The following is a 20,295-nucleotide window of genomic DNA, read 5'->3' on the forward strand; positions in this document are numbered from 1 at the left end:
ATATGACTATTTCTTCTATAGCAAAACTTACCTTCAATCACAATATATTTTGATGTCCATTGTTTCTTGAAAGTTGTAAGCAGTTTCTTTCGTCTGATGCAGATTACATGCTCCTTAAAATCAAACTCTTCTGTATAAAACCGCAGTAAACCAAGCCAAAGTTCACCAACTGACTCTGTGTTTTTCCCATACTCTGGCCAAACATTTTTCTAGAAAATTCAAGAGTGAACTTAAATTATACGGGGGGAGAGGGAGAGACAGAGAGAGCTAAATATCCACAAGTTACACTAAAGGATTTACCAGGTCTGCCAGGTTATCATAAAAGTACACATTCCATCCGTCAACAAGGACTTGAGGAGGTTTCTTACCATCAAATATCTAGAAAACAAAAATATTTAATAAGCATCAAAATATAATTAAAAAATGAGGCTACTGATTTCTGAAAGTCTTTATAAGAGGGCTATTCAATTACAAATTCATTTGGGCCAGATTTTCAAACAAAGAAATTTAGCTGCCAGTGAACAGGAGGTAATAACAAATTTTAAACCAACACAAATTAATCTATTGAAACACAAGTAATGTTTATTCATTGTTTCCCTTTTAAATTCAGTCAAATTGGACACAGGCAAATGAAAAGTTCATAAAAACAATAACAAAAGCTATAACTGAACAGAATCAGAGGTAATAAGAGTACTTTTTTCCTATTTTGGAAAAGAAAAAAAACATTTTGCTCACATCTGACCCAGACACATCTCAAAGTGCATAAAATCAAAAAAGTGCACAATATTAGCAATAACATTTGTCTACCTTTTGAAATAAAAGACAGAGATGGGAGTAGATTAATACCTGGTGGCATGGATCGTGGACTATCTTACAGACAGACCTCAGTATGTGCGTCGCGGGAACTGCAGATCTGACATTGTGGTCAGCAACACAGGAACGCCACAGGGGACTGTACTTTCTCCGGTCCTGTTCAGCCTATATACATCAGACTTCCAGTACAACTCGGAGTCGTGCCACGTGCAAAAGTTCGCTGACGACACTGCTATTGTGGGCTGCATCAGGAGTGGGCAGGAGGAGGAGTATAGGAAGCTAATCAAGGACTTTGTTAAATGGTGCAACTCAAACCACTTACACGTGAACACCAGCAAAACCAAGGAACTGGTGGTGGATTTTAGGAGGCCCAGGCCCCTCATGGACCCTGTGATCATCAGAGGAGACTGTGTGCAGAGGGTACAGACCTATAAATACCTAGGAGTGCAGCTGGATGATAAATTGGACTGGACTGCCAATACTGCTGCTCTGTGTAAGAAATGTCAGAGCCGACTATACTTTCTTAGAAAGCTGGCGTCCTTCAACATCTGCAATAAGATGCTGCAGATGTTCTACCAGACGGTTGTGGCGAGTGCTCTCTTCTACGTGGTGGTGTGCTGGGAAGGCAGCATAAAGGAGGAGAAGGATGTCTCACATCTCGACAAACTTGTGAGGAAGGCAGGCTCTATTGTAGGAATGAAGCTGGACAGTTTAACATCCATGGCAGAGCGACGGGAGCAGGCTCCTGACAATCATGGAGAATCCACTGCATCCACTGAACAGTGTCATCTCCAGGCAGAGAAGCAGCTTCAGCGACAGACTGCTGTCACTGTCCTGCTCCACTGACAGACTGAGGAGATCATTCCTCCCCCACACTATGCGACTCTTCAATTCCACCCAGGGGGTAAATGTTAACATTATTCAAAGTTACTGTCTGTTTTTACCTGCATTATTATTACTCTTTAATTTAATATTGTTTTTTGTATCAGTATGCTGCTGCTGGATTAATTGGATTTCCCCTTGGGGATTAATAAAGTATCTATCCTCACATTCTCTCAATGATTGATTGCTCTACGGTCTAACCTCTCTCTCTCTCTCATTTCTCCTAGGGCATGAAGCAGAAAATGGCCGACAGTGGGGTAACTCACGTTGAAATCGCAATTGAGGAACTCCAGGCACTTGATGAACAGATTCAGAAACTCCTGTCCCGACGGAGATACCTGAGAAATCTGAAGGCCCGGCTGTTGGATAAACCGTCCTTGCCATCTGGAACCGGCAAAACATCAACCCCGCGTTGTGCCGACCTCACCCCCTCGTCTCGTAGGAGCGACGCCGCTGCTGACCTCGGTGGATTTCAGCTATGCAGGCGGGGGTTCAAGGCCAGAGCACCTCCATCGGCACAGGCGAGCATTTTATCTCAGAACCGGTTTGACCCTCTCCGCGTCCCCATTTCGCCTTCAGCACCTGGTGATGTATTAGTGGTAGGTAATTCTATCGTTAGAAACCTTAATGTCGCATGCCCTAATGCAAAATCGTTTGTTTCTTGTTTTCCGGTGCTCGTGTCCGAGATGTAATGAAAGCGTCGCCAGCAGTCTACGAGAAACACAAGGAGAGGGCAGTTGGATCAATCGTCTTGCATGCGGCGTAAACGATATAAGGCACCGACAATTAGAAATCCTGAAGGCTGACTTTGCAGCTTTGATTAAAGACACGAAGGAGAGGACCCCATCGGCAAAGATCTTCGTTTCGGTCCACTACCTCTCGTCAGACGATCCAACGAGTACTACAGTCGTCTGCTAGGGTTGAACAACTGGCTACAGGGTTTCTGCAAGAAGAAGGATGTCGGTTTCATCAACAATTGGAATCTCTTTTTGAAAGGCGCGTCTCTTCAAGCGTGATGGCCTGCATCCGAACAGTTTCGCGCCGGGTCCTCTCCAAAACATATCGAAGGTAATTCGTTTTCTTGACTATCTATCTCTGCTCTTAACCCCTTCGAAATAATACTGTTGTGCCAGGACATGATGAATGTTTAATAGAGTCTTCCGTTAAAGTGCACACCATTAATACTGTAATAAGCAATCTCAATGCACGTAGAAAACCTAGGAAATACGGCATAAACTCCAATAATCTAATTAAAATCACTATTTTAGAGGAACAATGTATTAAAACTATAAAACAGATCACAGATTAAACAAAAATACACACAGAGCGCGCTAATAATAATAATTTAGTTCCTATTCCAAATAACAATAACGCACATAGTACTCATCTCTGCACCTCGAAACATTAAATATGGCACTATTGAATGTTAGAGCTTTAACTAACAAAACGTTTTTTTATCAACGATCTTATTAGTGATAAAAAAAATAGATCTTATTGCACTAAATGAAACATGGCTTAATTCAGATGCGGCAGTTTTAATCGAATCTGCCTCCGGATTACAGTTTTACTCATGCAAACCGCCAGGGAAAAGGGGCGGATTGGCTAACATTTACTCGAGCGATTAAAATGTAAAGATGTCAGTTTTGGTAAGTTCAAGTCCTTTGAGTATCTCGCCGTTGTTATTCATGGAGATTCTCAAGTTCTAGTACTATCCGTGTATAGACCTCCTAAATATAACGCGTCATTTTTTGAGGAATTCTCTGACTTAATGTCAATTTTAATTACTAACTATGACACACTCCTAATAGTTGGCGACTTTAATTTTCATATAGATAATCAGTGTGATCTAAAAGTAAAAGAATTTATGAACCTCCTGGATTCTTTTGATTTGAGACAACTCATAAATCAGCCTACACATAAAGCAGGTCATACATTAGACTTAGTGATTACTAAAGGACTGAAAGTTGATATAAAACAGATCATTGATATTGGTCTATCAGACCATTTTCTTCTACTTTTAATATAGAAATAATGATAAAAAACACTCATGAGAAGCATATTGTTAAAAACGCTTCTTTGATTCGGCAGCAGCTTTAAAACTTACAAACATTTTAAGCAATCAGTCCGTTTATAGTGCCAGCTATAATAGCGAGGATAATGTAAATAGTAAGGTGGAAAGATTTAATTCTAAAGTGAGAGCTGCTGTTGACATAGTTGCACCTGAAAAGACAGTGAAAAAATCTTCTAGCATTGTTATACCATGGAAGACCCAAAGAGTGTCTGATTTAAAGAGAACATGCCGTAGAGCTGAGCGTCAATGGAGGAAGACTAAACTTACTATCCACCACGAAATATTAAAAGTCAAAATAACAGAATACAATAACACTGTCCGTCTTGAGAGACGCTGCTATTTCTCAAGATTATAAATAACAATGCTAGTAATCCCAGAGTCTTATTTTCAACAATTGATCGCCTACTAAACCCAGGTAGCTCAAAGGAATGCCTCCTAAGTGCTTCCAGTGAAACCTGTGAGGCTGTCGCTGTATTTTCAATCAAAAATTAATGATATTAGAAATAACATAGTATATCTCCCCAACACTAAGGATCCTCCTAAACCCCAGCATCCTGTTATAAACAAATTAAACTCTTTCACTAGGATAGATTTACCTGATTTAAAAAAATAATCTCTCAATTAAAACCCTCCACCTCGTCCTTGACCCGATACCAACAAGGTTTTTCAAAGAAGTATCAGGCGTGCTAATTGATAATGTTCTGACATAGTAAATTCGTCACTAGATACTGGGGTCTTCCCAGACTGTCTTAAGACTGCTGTAGTTAAACCCCTACTTAAGAAACATAATCTTGACCCTCAGCTCTTGAAAATTTTAGACCCATCTCTAACCTGCCTTCTTAAGTAAAGTTCTGAGAAGGCAGTCATTATGCAGTTAAATGACCACCTAAATAAACATGCTATTCTTGATAAATTTCAGTCAGGTTTTAGAACAAATCACAGCACAGAAACTGCACTCGTTAAAGTAGTAAATGACTTGCGGGTAAATGCAGACAGAGGCCATTTATCTGTTCTCATCCTCTTAGATCTGAGTGCTGCATTTGACACCATTGATCACAACATTCTTAGAAATCGCCTTAGTCAATGGGTGGGCCTCTCTGGCAGTGTCTTAAATTGGTTTGAATCCTACCTGACAGGGAGAAAATTTTTGTTAGTTGTGGGAATTACAACTCGAAGACACATGATATCCAATATGGTGTTCCACAAGGCTCTATCCTGGGTCCGCTGTTATTCTCAATCTACATGCTTCCGTTAGGTCAGATTATCTCAGGGCACAACGTGAGCTACCACAGCTATGCTGATGACACACAGCTGTACTTATCAATAGCACCTGATGACCCTGATTCTATTGATTCACTAACACAATGTCTGACTAGTATCTCAGAATGGATGAATAGTAATTTTCTCAAGTTAAATAAAGAGAAAACTGAAATTTTAGTGATCAGCAATAATGGATACAATGAGGCTATTAGAAATAAACTGGATACATTAGGATTAAAAGTCAAGACGGAGGTAAAAAGCTTAGGGGTGATTGTTGACTGTAATCTGAATTTTAAATCACATATTAATCAGATCATTAGGACAGCATTTTTCACTTAAGAAACATAAGTAAAGTTAGACCTCTTATATCACTGAAAGATGCTGAGAAATTAGTTCACGCGTTTGTTTTCAGTCGACTAGATTACTGTAACGCACTCCTCTCAGGACTACCCAAAAAGATATAAATCGTTTGCAACTAGTGCAGAATGCAGCTGCTAGAATCCTAACTAGGAAAAGAAAATCAGAACACATTTCTCCAGTTTTATGTCACTACACTGGTTACCTGTGTCATTCAGAATTGACTTTAAAATTCTGCTTATGGTTTATAAAGCCTTAAATAATCTCGCCCCATCTTATATATCGGAATGTCTGACACCTTATATTCCAAATCGTAACCTCAGATCCTCAAATGAGTGTCTCCTTAGAATTCCAAGAACAAAACTTAAAAGAAGTGGTGAGGCGGCCTTCTGCTGTTATGCACCTAAAATCTGGAATAGCCTGCCAATAGGAATTCGCCAGGCTGATACAGTAGAGCACTTTAAAACACTGCTGAAAACACATTACTTTAACATGGCCTTTTATAACTTCATTTTAATCTTAATTTAACTTAATCCTGATACTCTGTATGTTCAATTCATCATAATAACTATTCATGGTGGCTCTAAAATCGGTACTGACCCCTACTCTCTTTTCTGTTTCTTTTTCCGGTTTCGCCACCACCACCTACTCAAAGCTTCATGATGCTCCAACAATGATGGACGGATTAAAAGGCAGAAGTCTACGTGACCATCATCATCATCAAGCCCTTCCGTGAGAACCCTAAATCCAAAGAGGACTGTTTCATTTATGTTAGGTAGAATGCCCAGAGGGGACTGGGCGGTCTCATGGTCTGGAATCCCTACAGATTTTATTTTTCTCCAGCCGTCTGGAGTTTTTTTTTTTCTGTCCCCTGGCCATTGAACCTTACTCTTATTCGATGTTAATGTTGATTTATTTTGTTTTATAATTGTGTCTTTCATTTTTCTATTCTTTAATATGTAAAGCACTTTGAGCTACTGTTTGTATGAAAATGTGCTATATAAATAAATGTTGTTGTTGTTGTATCTAAAAAAATTATTTTCGTTATATATGAGACCAACAGAATAAAAAAGAACTATCAATGGTATTAAAGCTATCAGTGCACAAATCCATAACAAGTGATAGTAGTAACTAACACACATGAATGCAATGTCTTCTGCACACAGAGAGAACATAGGTTCATTTTAAATCAACTGTCACAACCGGATGGAGGTGGTACCCAGCCGGGACACCTGAGAAGACAGGAGGAGGGCTGGTTCCTCCTCCAGACCTCGAGGGGGCGACCGCCCTGGAGGCCTCGGGTAAAGAGCTGGGAAGCTCGACCCTATAGGGACCCGGGGTTACCGCCAGGGGGACCCCAATACCAGGAAGACCCTAGACCTCAGCACTTCCGCTACACCCGGAAGTGCTGGGGAGAGAAAACGGGGACACCCGGAGTGCTTTCAAGGAGACAGCCGGCACTTCCGCCACACTGGGGCGTGTCGGTGGGAGATTGCCGGGAACACACCTGGAGCACATCCGGGTGCTTATTTAAAGGGGCTGCCTCCCTGCAGAAGGGACAAGAGTCGGGTAGGAGAGTGACAAGGTCTTTGGAGGAGGCAGGAGGCGGCTTGAAGAAGAGAAGAAGAAAGAGACAAGGCATTGATTGGCCTGGACTGAGGGTTATTGGGGCTTATGAGCATGGACTGTTGTAAATAGAGATGAGAAATAAACATGAGCGTTTCAGCCTGTCTGTGTCCGGGGCAATGTTCACAAAACATAGGTGTCATTTGCAGTGCCTTTTTTGTAAACAAGATAGAGTCTGAGAGTCCTTGCGCTATGTTTTGTTTATTTGGTAAAAAAACATTTGAAATTTGAAACTGACAAATCGTCATGTACTGTATAATAATTCTTTACATTTATATAGTGCTTTACTCACAACTCAAAGTGCCTTGCAAACTCCACACAGGGATGTCCTTGGATGCGAACCCATAAAATCCTTATTGTGAAGCAGCAGCACTACCATTATGCCACCTGTGTAGGTGTACTGTGCTGCATAATATTGTGTTTGATAGTTCAAAATTACAAATCACATTCTAAATCAAAGAAAATTAACCACAGGTTAATAACAAACTGTATATTCTACCAAAAAAGTTGTCATGTAGTCCTGCAGTGTTTATTTTGATTGAGTTTTAAACTTTTTGCATTTTTCCATCAAATGCAGTCTTTCTAATGTGTTCCTTTAACTGTCAATGGCTGATCGTTGGCCTTATATCAGCCATGAATCCACAGGATCGAAGCGTGCAAGTGGAAAGCCAACCAATCATATGAAGTGCGGAGACAGTGCTTGTCAATAATGAGACTGTCATTGGAGTAACAATTATATTTTTTTGCGAAAACCCACATTTGCACTCACTTGATGAAACAAATACAAGACTCAGCACACAATGGATTATACAGTACAGACATTTAATATGTAGTCAATGCCAAAACCAGCTGTCATGACCGAGGACCTGGTACAAGGTACCGGCGTGTACCATCACACCAAAAAAAAAAAAAAATACTGTATCCATAGACTTCTACCGCTACGTCTAGACAAGCAATGCACTGCACTGTGGGTTGAATGTTGCTAGACTACGTGGAGAGATACATTCATGGTCTGTACTAATGTAGGAATTTATGTAGGAATTTCTGAAGTCTCGCAAAATATGTTTTTCACTGGGCCACTCAGAGGTTGCTTCTGGGCCACATGTAGCCTGCAGGGCACCATTTGAATAGGCTACCTTTATACTTTAACAGCTAAAGCGAGTTGAGTATTTGAGTTATAAGATTATAAAATTTTGCGTCACTTTTGTTGAATATCAAAATAATGCCCCAGCTTGTTAAGAAAACATAACACAGCTATAAACTGGAAAAAAAAAGATTTTTCCATGTGATTTTTATACATTTTTGGTCAATGAATTCTAAAATAAAAAATCCACATCATATAACATCTTTTTCACAAAACATGTTTTTAGCTCTCAATTCTATACAGAATTTATATATATATTTATATATATATTTTTTTAACTGTTTTTGCACTGTAATTAAATATCACTATTTTATTTTAATATGTTTGAATTATTAACATTTTCTAATATTAAAATGTATTTTTAAAGAAAAAATTGTAATTGTAATTGACAATAAGGTCAGAACAGGGCTGGAACTAAACCCAGTGATGAGTCCTTGCATCAGGTAGCAGCATGTCTGACCTTGTCCTTCCCTCTTCACTGGAGTGTAGTAAACTGTGATGCAGTCATTTGATCAACATATTTGTAAATGATCAGTGAAGAATTTATTTTTATTTTGTGCTGTTAATTCACATTATGTCCTCTAAGGTCTATGTGAACAGTCCTGATGTTTGTTAAAAGTTTGCTGTAAAAAAATCAAAGACAGAACATAACAGATTTTGTGAAAAACGCTTCTTACTTTGAAATAAAACTTGATGACCAGGGCAAACAATGGGCCCCTCACAATGTCTGCTCTATTTGTGTTGAGGAACTAAGACAACGGACAAAAACGTAAAAGTAGGCTTTTGGTATTCCAATGATATGGGGGAGTGAACAGCTATAAACTTCAAGGATATAACAAGAACAATTAAAAACAAATTGTTTATCCTAATCTTCCTACAGAAATACCACCTGTACCACATGGAGCTGATTCACCAGTCCTTATGTCACCTGACAATCTTGATTTGGGAGAAACTCGTTCAGAGGGAGAAAGTATTTCATATTTGTCGCAACATGTTCAAGCCACAGCCATTCACTCAGGATGAACATAATGATTTAGTAAAAGACCTCAGCCTTTTAAGCCAATAAAAAAGTGCTACGTTGATAACATTTGAAATATATAATATTTGAAGAACAGGCAAATAATACTAAGTAAACAACTTGATGATCCCAAATAATAAAAGATGTAAGGAAAAAAATATGTATTCACAATTATTTTACGGTTTATAACCAGTTCCTCATTCTTACCAGGGATTCTTAGATCATCCTTTCACAGAATAACAGAAAAACATTTTTTAAGAAACAAAACAGGATAATTTACCAATAAAATAAGAATTATAGTCAAAAGGAATACTATATGTAAAATATGTAACTTCACAAAAAACAGTTAACAAATCAGCACAAACCAAAATGTGGGCATTTTTTCCCGCAGTTATCTACAGTAAATTACACAGGACACTATATTGAGAATTTTTTCTTTTTATTGTAGGTCAAATAAATCAGGTGAAGAAATTTTATTAAGATCTGGATATTTAACACAATTTTAAAAACTTTCTATTTTATTATCTGGCAAAATGGATTAACTTCTACCTCTTATTTGCTTCAGTTTAATCAGCTTTATACATCTCTATCTTCTTCCTTTTCCCTCAAGCAGCATTCCCTCAACATCACACTGATTCCGTGTGCATAGCAAAATTTGGAAGCAAATATAGCAAAAGCTATATTTCTAAAAAAAAGATATTTTTACTCTTTTAAACTTTATTATTCCTAGCAAATCCTTGAAAAGAAAAGCCTGCATGGGGGTTGAAGATCTAATTAAAACACAAACATTATTCCTATTTTTACTTCACAGTAACATGTATGAACAGAAATACTATGCACCAATATGCTGACTTTTTTCATCTTATCTCATATTTTTTTTTAAATTATGTTAATATTTCACTATATCTCATTACCAAATTGCAATGTAGTGATAATAATTATCTTTTGTCCTGCTTTTGTTGGCTTAAGGGAGCAGATAATACTAAAGATTTCCAGTTCCAGTGATGAGATTTTAATGGTATAAACAGGAATACATTTTACATTTTTGTATCCAAGTCTTTTAAATTGAAGCATATATTTTTGTCTCTGGCCTTTGAAGGTTTTAAACAATGGTTTTTCTCATGTGGCATAACTGTCACCTGATATCCCATTATTTCAAAGAAACAAATATGTTGAATTTATGCATGATTTCTATCTTAGGGACCAAAATTTTCTTCATTTAATTTGAACTTTATAGCACCCAAACAAAACATGATTACTACCACTCCAAAGTCCAAACAACAAAAGGTGAATCACTTTCCCGAACAACCAACTTGGGAAGGCTGCTAATGGAGGTACTTTACTATTGCCTTAGATGAAGACAGAGTGAGGACTGATTCTGCAGCTCTTATATACGTCCTTGTGCTGAGTGATTTATAATAATTCAATATCACTACAGAGAAATACAACTTCTTATATGCTTTTAAGGAATCCAAACTGGTTGTAGGATCATGTGCGCAGTATTAGACATAGCTTTCCGATGTGCATGCTTATAGCTGAAATGACAGGAAGTTTTTTTTTTTTGTCAGGCCAGAGAAAAGGATGCAATCCCATTTTGGTCCTACATACTTGTATTTAAATAGTTTTAGTCTAAACTAAAAAAAAAAAAAAAAGTACACGTGATGGAGGACAGTTTACCTATTACCTAATACTTACATGATTGTAAGACTATAAATAGTACTGAAATGTAGTTAACAGTTTGACAGAGGTTAAAACATGTTGTTGAGAAGAAAAAACTATGCTAAGTTAACACTAGAATTACCAGAGCCTACGAAAAAACGTAGATCCGGCCCACCTTAAATCAGTTCGCATCTCTCCGCCAGCGTCCTTTGTCCTGTAAATGTGCTGATAAAGATAAGCAGAAAGCAGCCGTCTATCCCATCCCCCCACCAACTTAGAACGTGCATAAACTTCTCCCAGCTCATGCCTTGATTGATTATCTGGGAGTGAAGTGGACTTTTAGAGTTGAAATAATAGATCGTTATTTGGAACGCATGCATTTCATGTGTGTTCCGTTTCTACAATAATCTGTGTAAACACATTTTTAAAACAGAAACGTTTTTCATATTTTAGTAGTAAATGACAACATGTAGGCATAAACTGTATAATGTATGAAGCCTGAAGTCCAAAGATCAAATAAACACTTCCACAAAAGGTTCAAGGAAACGACAACAGCTTCCGTTGCGTAAGATTTGCTGACTTGTAATCAACAGTCCCCGGTTCGATCTCGACTCACTCCTATATTTGCCGTTTTCAGCAGTGAGCTGCTCTTATTGTTAATATTATACACTACACACATATACTTAGTTTGTGTCTGCAACACACGGTGTACATTTATAGGACTTATAAAAGTTAACCTTTTTTTTTTCACTTTTATTCTCTGTAAATCATGATCACGATACATACTTCCGCCCCCCCCACCCAGGGATGCGACGCTGTTAGTTTTTATTTGAAACTGGGAATAACTGGAGATGTGAGTGGTGTTTTGAGACAATGGAAGTGGACATTCTCTCATCTGGAGGGATAAAAACTGACACACAGACGCTGGCGAATCTGCCTTCTTTTGTCTTTATCAGCACATTTACAGGACAAAAGAAGCTGGTGGAGAGATGCGATCAGATTTAAGGTGGGCTGGATGTACAAGTTTTTTCATAGGCTCTGGTAATTCTAGTGTTGAGAGGCAGATGGAAGGTCTTCCAAGAACACCACCTCAATGTAACGGAAATTTTGTGTGTGCTTTTCTGTGTGACCAAAACCTCACGTACCTGCACAAATACAAAAGAGATGGTAAGACCATGTCACACTTAACCATAAGTATTTATAAATAAGTCATTCACATTTAATAGGATGTTTTGTCAAAGACTTTTAATCTATCTAGATATTTTGTACATTTCTATCTATAAGAAACACTGGGTGTATGATGGTCTATACTATTCTCTCTGTGTGGAATGGTGTAAATTGTGAATTTATGCTAATTATTCCAGTCTTCACAGAATCAACCAATTAAATATACAGTCAGTCTTTGTCAAAGTAAACTGACCTATGTTCAGGGTCTATTATGTCTGATGCAATAAAGGACATGCATACTGGAACCAGTGAGTGGTGATCTTAGCTGTTACTTAAAGGTAAATTCCCTAACACTCACCTAACTGGATCTCCTGGTTCTATCTAAATAATGCTCACAGAACTTACTATCATGTGCAAATCAGCAGGTCTCTGTATTAGTATATCAGTCTGTATCAAAATAGTTTCAGTAACATGCTTCTACCTCAAGATGCTCTAGTATCGATTACAATTATAAGCAAATCTGTGTTACTCAAGTTGCTTTTCATGGCTAGAACAGAACCCTAAAAATAATGCACCATTGGGTTTCAAATCATATAGAGTTTATACACCTTCACACAACCCGCCACAACATTTTGTCCCCTGTGGACACCCACTATTGCACTGAACAAAAAGGCCTTTACCCCCAAGAAAAATTCAAACTATGTAACAGCCTCCAACAAGAAGGTTCCCTACAGAACAATTGCTGCGAGTAGAAATGCTATACCAAGTTATTCATTGTTATTACTTTGCACTTTTCACATCCAAGTACATCTGGATCTACACTACTTGGGCAAAAGTTTGACGACACCTAATCAACAAACCTATATGAGCTTGTCGGATATCTAATTCCAAAACCACAGGCATTAATATGGAGTTGATTTCCCTACTTTGTGGCTTTGACAGCGGTCCTTCTGGTAGGATTTTCTATAAGATTTTTGGAGTGTATCTGTGGGAGTCTGTGCCCATTTAACCAAAAGGACATTTGCGAGTTCAAGTACTGTTGTTAGATGAAAAGACCTGGCTCGCAACTAGTGCTCTAATTCATTCCAAAGGAGTTTGGTAGGGTTGAGAACAGGGCTCTGTACAGGTCAGTCAGGTTTGAGTTTTGTGCCATAATGTTGGAAGCGCAAAAATGTCCAAAATATCTGTGTATGCTGTAGTATTAACAGTACCATTCACTGGAACCAAGGGGCCAAGCCCAAACCCTGAAAACAGTCACAAACCATTATCCCTTCTCCACTAAACTTTACAGTAGGCACTATGCAGTCCAAAAGGTAGTGTTCCTCTGGCATCTACCAAACCCAGATTTATCCATCAGACTGGTAGCCAGTGAATTGTGATTTACTACTCCAGAGTCCAATGGCAGCGTGCCTTCCACCACTCTAGGTGACCTTGGCATTGGACATAGTAATCTTAGGCTTGTGAGCAACTACTCAGGCATGGAAAACCAGTTCATGAACTTCCAGATGCACAACTCTTGTGCTGGTGTTGCTTCACAAGACTGTTTGAGACTTAATTGTGAGTAATACAACAGAGGATTGGCAGATTTTACATGCTATGCACTTCATTACTTGGATGCTCTGCTCTGAGAGTTCGGATGCTCTACAAATTTGTGCCTGAGCTGTTGTTGCTCCCAGACTTTTCCATTTCAAAATATTACAACTTGCAGTTGACCAAATTTAGCAGAAATTAAATTTCCCATACTGACTTGAGGCAAATGTGGCATTTTAAGACAGCACCACATTTAAAGTCACTGAGCTCTTCAGTTTGACCCATTTTACTGCCAATGCTTGCCAATGGAGATTGCATGGTTATGTGCTTGATTTCATGGAGCTGCTAACAATGTGTGTGGTTGAAAAAACTTGAAAGAGATGTCCAAATACATTTGGGCACAGAGTGTACCTCACACATGCATAACAAACTTGTACTCCCTGGATTTCAACACCATACCCATATCCAAATTACTGAAGCCATGGCAGTTGTTCTTTTTTCAGCTGAGGCCATCAAGACTATGTGGGTCACCCAGCTACCAAAAGCAGTATGGTGAACACTACCTGCTGGCATGGCTCTAGGTGCAAGTCTCATTTTGACCATGCGGCATCAAGTTCTTCAAGTTGTTATTTTTTGGAATCATTATTACTCTAATTTTTAGGTTTCCTTTCATAAATTTGCACAACAACATTAACTCAAAGTATATCTTTCACATGTAAAATCTGCTCCAGAACACGAAGAAGTTGTTTAAAAAGACGTATAAAGCTGTAATAGGCTATCCTCAAATTATGTACTCTTGTTAGATTTTTCTGAAAAGTAAAAATATTATGAAATCCTACTGTTTTAAACATCTAAACGCAAGAATGCAATGTATTAAATCATCATACCTCTTGAAGAACTGGTATTACAGGGGGTTTCCTCTGTTGTAGAAAGTAAAGTACCATTAATGTATATGCATAAGATGACAAACTACCCCGGGATGCATCTCCAATGTCACAAATCTGCAAAAGAAATACATATACAGTTTGACAGAAAAACCTAAACGGATGTCATTCAAGAAAGGCATGGTAGAACAGTGGTTAGTGCAACAATTATATAGCTCTAGGAGAATAGATTCATATCCGGACTGGATATGTGTAGATTAAGATACCTGGTTGCTAATTTAAGTGTTGTAGTGTGCCCTGCACTAGACTACCTTACTACCCATTTTTGGTTTCTGTTTTATCCTGGGTGGATCTCACCTTGCAGCAACCTAACCAAATGAAAGAAATCTGAGTCTTTCATCTGGGTTTATTCTGACATCATGTTAAGTGCATAAATATTGTCTAATACAATCAATCATAATTATATCTTCATATAAAATGTCAATAAAAGGCACGAAAGACAAATGATACACAGTACCTCCCAGTAATAACTAACGAGAAATTAAATACTGTACTGACAAGACAACTGAAAGGTGTAATGGTAAGGTTTAATATTTGCTTAACAAACATTTTTACCACTTAGACTGCATTTAAGAGAAGCTTTCAAAATCTAAAATATGTCAATCCAACGACTGAGCCTGCTTGGCAGTATTACTGGGTGCCAAAGCTTATTCTGGCAGCATTGAGAACAAAGCATGAACAAACCTTTAACAAAACGTCAATTAATTTCAAAGCACACTCACTCACATTCATAGGGGAAATATTGACATGTCTTACTCATATTGAGACAATTTAGAGTAAAGAAATAGTCTAACATAAACATCTATTAGGCATATGAGAACTTTGGAATACCTGGCAAAAATCGTGTGAATAGAGCAAGAACATGTAAACTACATACTAGGTGTGCAACACCACAGAAATCTTTAACATTATAATACAAATGTTAATTTGGAGTTAACAATTCAACTCATTTTCAACGTGTCTTTGTCTATCATTGTTGTAATTAACAATAAAAGGAAGGTTGTTCTAACCTAGGCCTGATCTTTCCATTTGCAATGTTGCAAAAAAATAAATAAATTAAACAATGTGGCATCCATAAAATATGAGAAAGGAGGCATTAACATGTGTCAGGTATTAAATATGAGTTTGGTAACATAGTGGGGTATGCAGTGATCTAAAAGCTATTTTAGCTTTTATTTTTATTTAAGGATGTCAACATATTACTGTTGCTTAAATATATGTTGCTACTTCATCCATTCCTGTAGAAAACACACTGAAAAATTAAACAGATTATACATATTCTTAGTAGAGATTTGATTTGATTTTTACTACGGCATGTAGTTAGTACATGCATATTACTGCCAGATTTGATTTCTACCCCAAAGATGCATTTGAAATAAAAAAAAATCTTTAAAATTGGAAAACCAACACAAACATTACAATTACATTTAGCATTCATGCATGGTAGATTCGAACTAGTAAATGTGTGTGTGTATTGGCTCCTCATGCAGGCAAAGTCTTATCATCAGGGTTCCAATGCAAGTTAGTATACAACAATCACTCCCTTAGTCACTCAGTCCAAAGAATAGTCAATTTGCTCAATAAACTGGTTAGGCTTTTGACTGCATGTTAATCCTGAAAGTACCTTAGTACTTTAGCATTGTTACCTCAATAATGCAACTCTTGTTCAAAATGTGTATATTGAACTGTCATCTGATAATGCTGCTGCCCAGTGATACACATTTTGGTGTTAATGCCAAAGTAATTTGAATCATTCGGTTGAGTTAAGTGAAAAGGCCTGGACTACTGATTAATTTACTTCATTAAGAAAAACAAGCTTTATCCTTATCCTATCATCATACCTAAACGCCCACTCACATGAAAAAGGGTAGCAAGTAGCAAACAAAAAAGATGAAAGCAGAATCATGAAGATTCTTTGTTTAGATTTTTGCATTCCACCTCCATCGTGCACCTACACCTCCAACTTTGTGTGCACGTCTTTTGTTTTTCTTACACTCACATTTCAAAGACAACACACTACATGTACACTTGATTTGGAAAATAAGTAAACAAAGTGTGAATGTTTAGCTACATTATAGCTCAAGAAAGATTTAGCTGCAATGGTGTCCTGATTACAGCAATGTGTAATAACTTGTTGAAAAAATAATGGGAAAAACTGCTAAATATATTTGGTTCAAAGGCCGTTTTGTCCCAAAACCCCCACAACAAACAACACGGACACATGTACCTGCATTGTCCAGCCCATACAACATACAGGTGCCTTTACTAACCATTACTCCATTGCAATCATCTGAAAGTACTTTTTTTTCTCTCACCTTTGCAAAAACTTTCATAGTGTAGCACAGATATTTCACTCTTTCATCAATTGTCGAATAGGTAGCAAGCAACCTTGTGTTATGCAAAGCCTAGAAAGGGTAAAACATTAAGATAATTAGCACAAACAGAGGTTACAACTGTGGGTTTCTTTTATAAGCTCATAAAACAAATAGCCTTACCAAAGTGTTATATAAACTGATATCTCCTTCCAAGCCAGTCCTTACATGCACAAATTTGACAATTGGCACTTTAGCTGTAGTAATAGGAAGAATGTTCTTCAGGCCTACAGTAAAATAATAAATTTCACTTTAGGAATAAAAAAAAACATACTTTTTCAATTGCTCTCCTTTCTAGCTAGATTTATTAGCAAAAATACCTGCATAAAATACTATTCAATGTTGGCAATTTTTATTAAGTAATGAGTTGAATGGAAAGTGAAACAAACCTGCAATGCAATACCACTTAAAATCTATATAATTCACTAAGGCAAGACACCCATGGAGCTCTAAGCCACGTTGACTGTTCATAGAGGCTGTTTCTCGTGGAAGTGAATAGCTATATGCAGCATGTAAAACAGTTTGCGAGGGTATCCCATGGGATCCTTAAAACAATCCTTTAAAACTGAGGTTAAAACACAATGAAGGAAGCAGTCTTTAAAAACCAATAAGCCCTGTGCCTCTGTTTTATTACTGTCTCACCTGCTTCACCAATGCAGGCCCTGCAACAGTCGAGATGCTCTTTCAGCAGCTGACCTTCTCTGTGCCTGACCGGTTCACTCAGAGGCACCACACGACGTGACAGGACTATCTAAGAAGAGGCATGTTTGTCACAGATGTAAATCGCTGTATGCAGTGTGTAAAACAGTTTGTCGCAGATGTGAATCGCTGTATGCGGCGTGTAGAGCAGTTTGTGAGGGGTATTCCATGGTCTTACAGTTGGTGGGCGGGTCTCTGTTAGTTGCTCTTGCGAGCGGTCACATGACCAGGCAGTGTGTGTGCTTCGAGAGCGTGGGTGGACGCGACAGCACCATCTAAGAAGATTCATATTTGTCGTGGATGTGAATCGCTGTATGCAGCGTGTAAAACAATTTGTCGTGAATGTGAATCGCTGTATGCAGCGTGTAAAACGCTGTATTGTATGTTGCTCTCTCCAGAGTTCACCTCTCTTTTCATTCACCTACAGTCGCATACACGATGAAGTAAGCAGTCTTTAAAAACCGAGTTTTCGGTGACGACGCAAGACCGCGTGCACCATAGCAAACTGTTTTACATGCTACATACAGCAATTCGCATCCGCGACAAACATGCATCTTCTTAGATGCTCCTGCACTTTGTACACACCCTCGTCCCACCTCGCTACTACCGTGGTCGGGTTTCTTGGTTGATTATATATAGAAAGGCAGCAAAAACCGCACAGAGCAATGAAAAGTCTACGTGAGTCACAGGTCCCTCTGGCTGTGCAAACACGACAATGACTTGAGTGACGAGTTGGAGGTGGGCACATGAATAGGCAGTGCATACTGGACGAGAAATAAGCAGACTAGCATGACGGAGGGAGCGGAGTGGACGTCCTTCTCCTCTCCTCCCGTTCCACCCTCCGCGCCTGAGCACCGCACGGACGATTTGTGTGTTGGTTCGTTCTGTGCATTGTTACAATGTTGCTTTTCTTGCTGATTTATTACATTACCGATTTTTCAAATGTTAATTTTCTCCCTGTGCTTAAAAATCATTAAAAAACCGGCCTGATTATGCAGCGTATGGTACGCCGCGGATTGGCTAGTTTAAAATAAATCTTCAATGAGGTGTTAAAAGTCTTATGAAAGCACATGATCACGCTTCAAAAAATATGACTAATACTTTCAAAACAATTAGCCATATTTTGACTTTTCCTCTCAAATCAGGCTCTGATGAGCATCAAATTTTACTATGTTGTCAGATATCTTTGAAATTTCAAAATAACCTAATCCATCAAGTATACTTTATGAAATGACCTTAAATGGAATTCACATTTTCAAAAATTATTCAAATGTACTGACATCAGTCACACTGCTAGCTTGACAAATAACCTCTCCCAACAGGCTGACAAAGACAACACCATTCAACTCATTATAAATAAGTTGTGTTATACTCCTTTAAACTGAGGATCTCAACTGAGATATCTTCAGCTATTCCACAGACAATGGCATTTTTATTTTTGCTTACGTCTTTTTCATTATGTTATTTGGTAAAGGAGTGTTTGGGGGAGTTTTATTAAAAGGAGGAAACTATATGTACTTGCTTTAAATTACATATTATGGTATTTTTATGGTTATGTAAATAAATTCAAACAGATTAAAAAAATGTCATTTTGGAATAAAATTATGAGAACAATCTTATTTAGTCAATTAAGGCTGTCAGGACTATATGATAGTTAAAGCAAAGACAACAGCAGTACACATATTTTAAATTATTCATAGCAGCACAATAAATTTAAACTTTAGATGTAAAGCATGCATGGATTTGAATTACATTGGAGACGCTTTCGGCCAAACACAAAAATTATGTCCTCCATATGAATTACATTTGACATTAACTGGTAGAGAAAATAATTTGTCATATTTCAGTCTGTTCTTGTTTCTCTGTGCTAACTAAAGCTTGTATTGCTCTGTTATTCATATTTGGTTGCCCATAGTATCAAATAGTAAAGCACTCTTAACATGCAAAAAGCTACATACCTGAATGACTTCTAAGAAGTTTTGACAAATTTTCAATTATCTTTATGCAGTCCAAACCCTGAAACACATTTTTATGACAAATCACTAATTGCATACTTTATATTTTAAGTACAATGTATTCAATAAAAAGGTATGCTTCTTTTACTATTATTATTTGTAATGCCATTATTTATTCAGCATCAGCACCTAATCTAGCCCCATAAGAATTTGCATTTGTCATCAACATTGTCACTCATACTATAATGCTGAACAGAACTGTTAAGTATATATTAGTATTTTTTTTTTTACATTTTCACTGTTTTTATTTACTTTTGTCACTTTATACTGTACGTTAGTATATGCTTACTGCAGCATATCCCATAACATATGGTAAAGTGATAACATGTAAAATCCCCAATATCCTATGTATGCATCAGCAAAAAAAAAAAGATAAAAAAAAGCCAATGAACAGGTACACAGCTCAAGTGAGGTGCTAAAATATTTAAAATGAAAATATCAACTAAACAGAAAAGTTGTTCTACTCTATTATATACATGCATGCATGTATTATAATATTGTTACATATACATATATATCATACTAGCAAAATACCCGCGCTTCGTTTTGTCACTGTTATTAGTGTTGCTGTCATATATAATATATATATATATATATATATATATATATATATATATATATATATACACACACATATATATACACACATATACATATATATATACATATCTACATATATTCACACACATATATATATATATATATATATATATACACACATATATACATACATATATA

General features: G+C 37.4%; 1 protein-coding gene across 1 annotated transcript in view; it reads right to left on the reverse strand.

Moving 5' to 3' along the window:
- The window catches only part of LOC120527329 (terminal uridylyltransferase 7-like), a 118,915-nt gene that overhangs the window by 50,542 nt on the left and 48,078 nt on the right, over nt 1-20,295 (reverse strand). The window contains exons 17-22 of the mRNA XM_039750608.1: nt 19,501-19,558; nt 16,967-17,070; nt 16,787-16,876; nt 14,415-14,528; nt 301-378; nt 32-209 (exon numbers count right to left, since the gene is read on the reverse strand). Coding sequence (XP_039606542.1) covers nt 32-209; nt 301-378; nt 14,415-14,528; nt 16,787-16,876; nt 16,967-17,070; nt 19,501-19,558 — 622 coding nt within the window. The remainder of the gene's footprint in view (nt 1-31; nt 210-300; nt 379-14,414; nt 14,529-16,786; nt 16,877-16,966; nt 17,071-19,500; nt 19,559-20,295) is intronic.

Source organism: Polypterus senegalus, chromosome 4 (genome assembly GCF_016835505.1).
Source record: "Polypterus senegalus isolate Bchr_013 chromosome 4, ASM1683550v1, whole genome shotgun sequence".
NCBI classification, from domain to species: Eukaryota; Metazoa; Chordata; class Cladistia; order Polypteriformes; family Polypteridae; genus Polypterus; species Polypterus senegalus.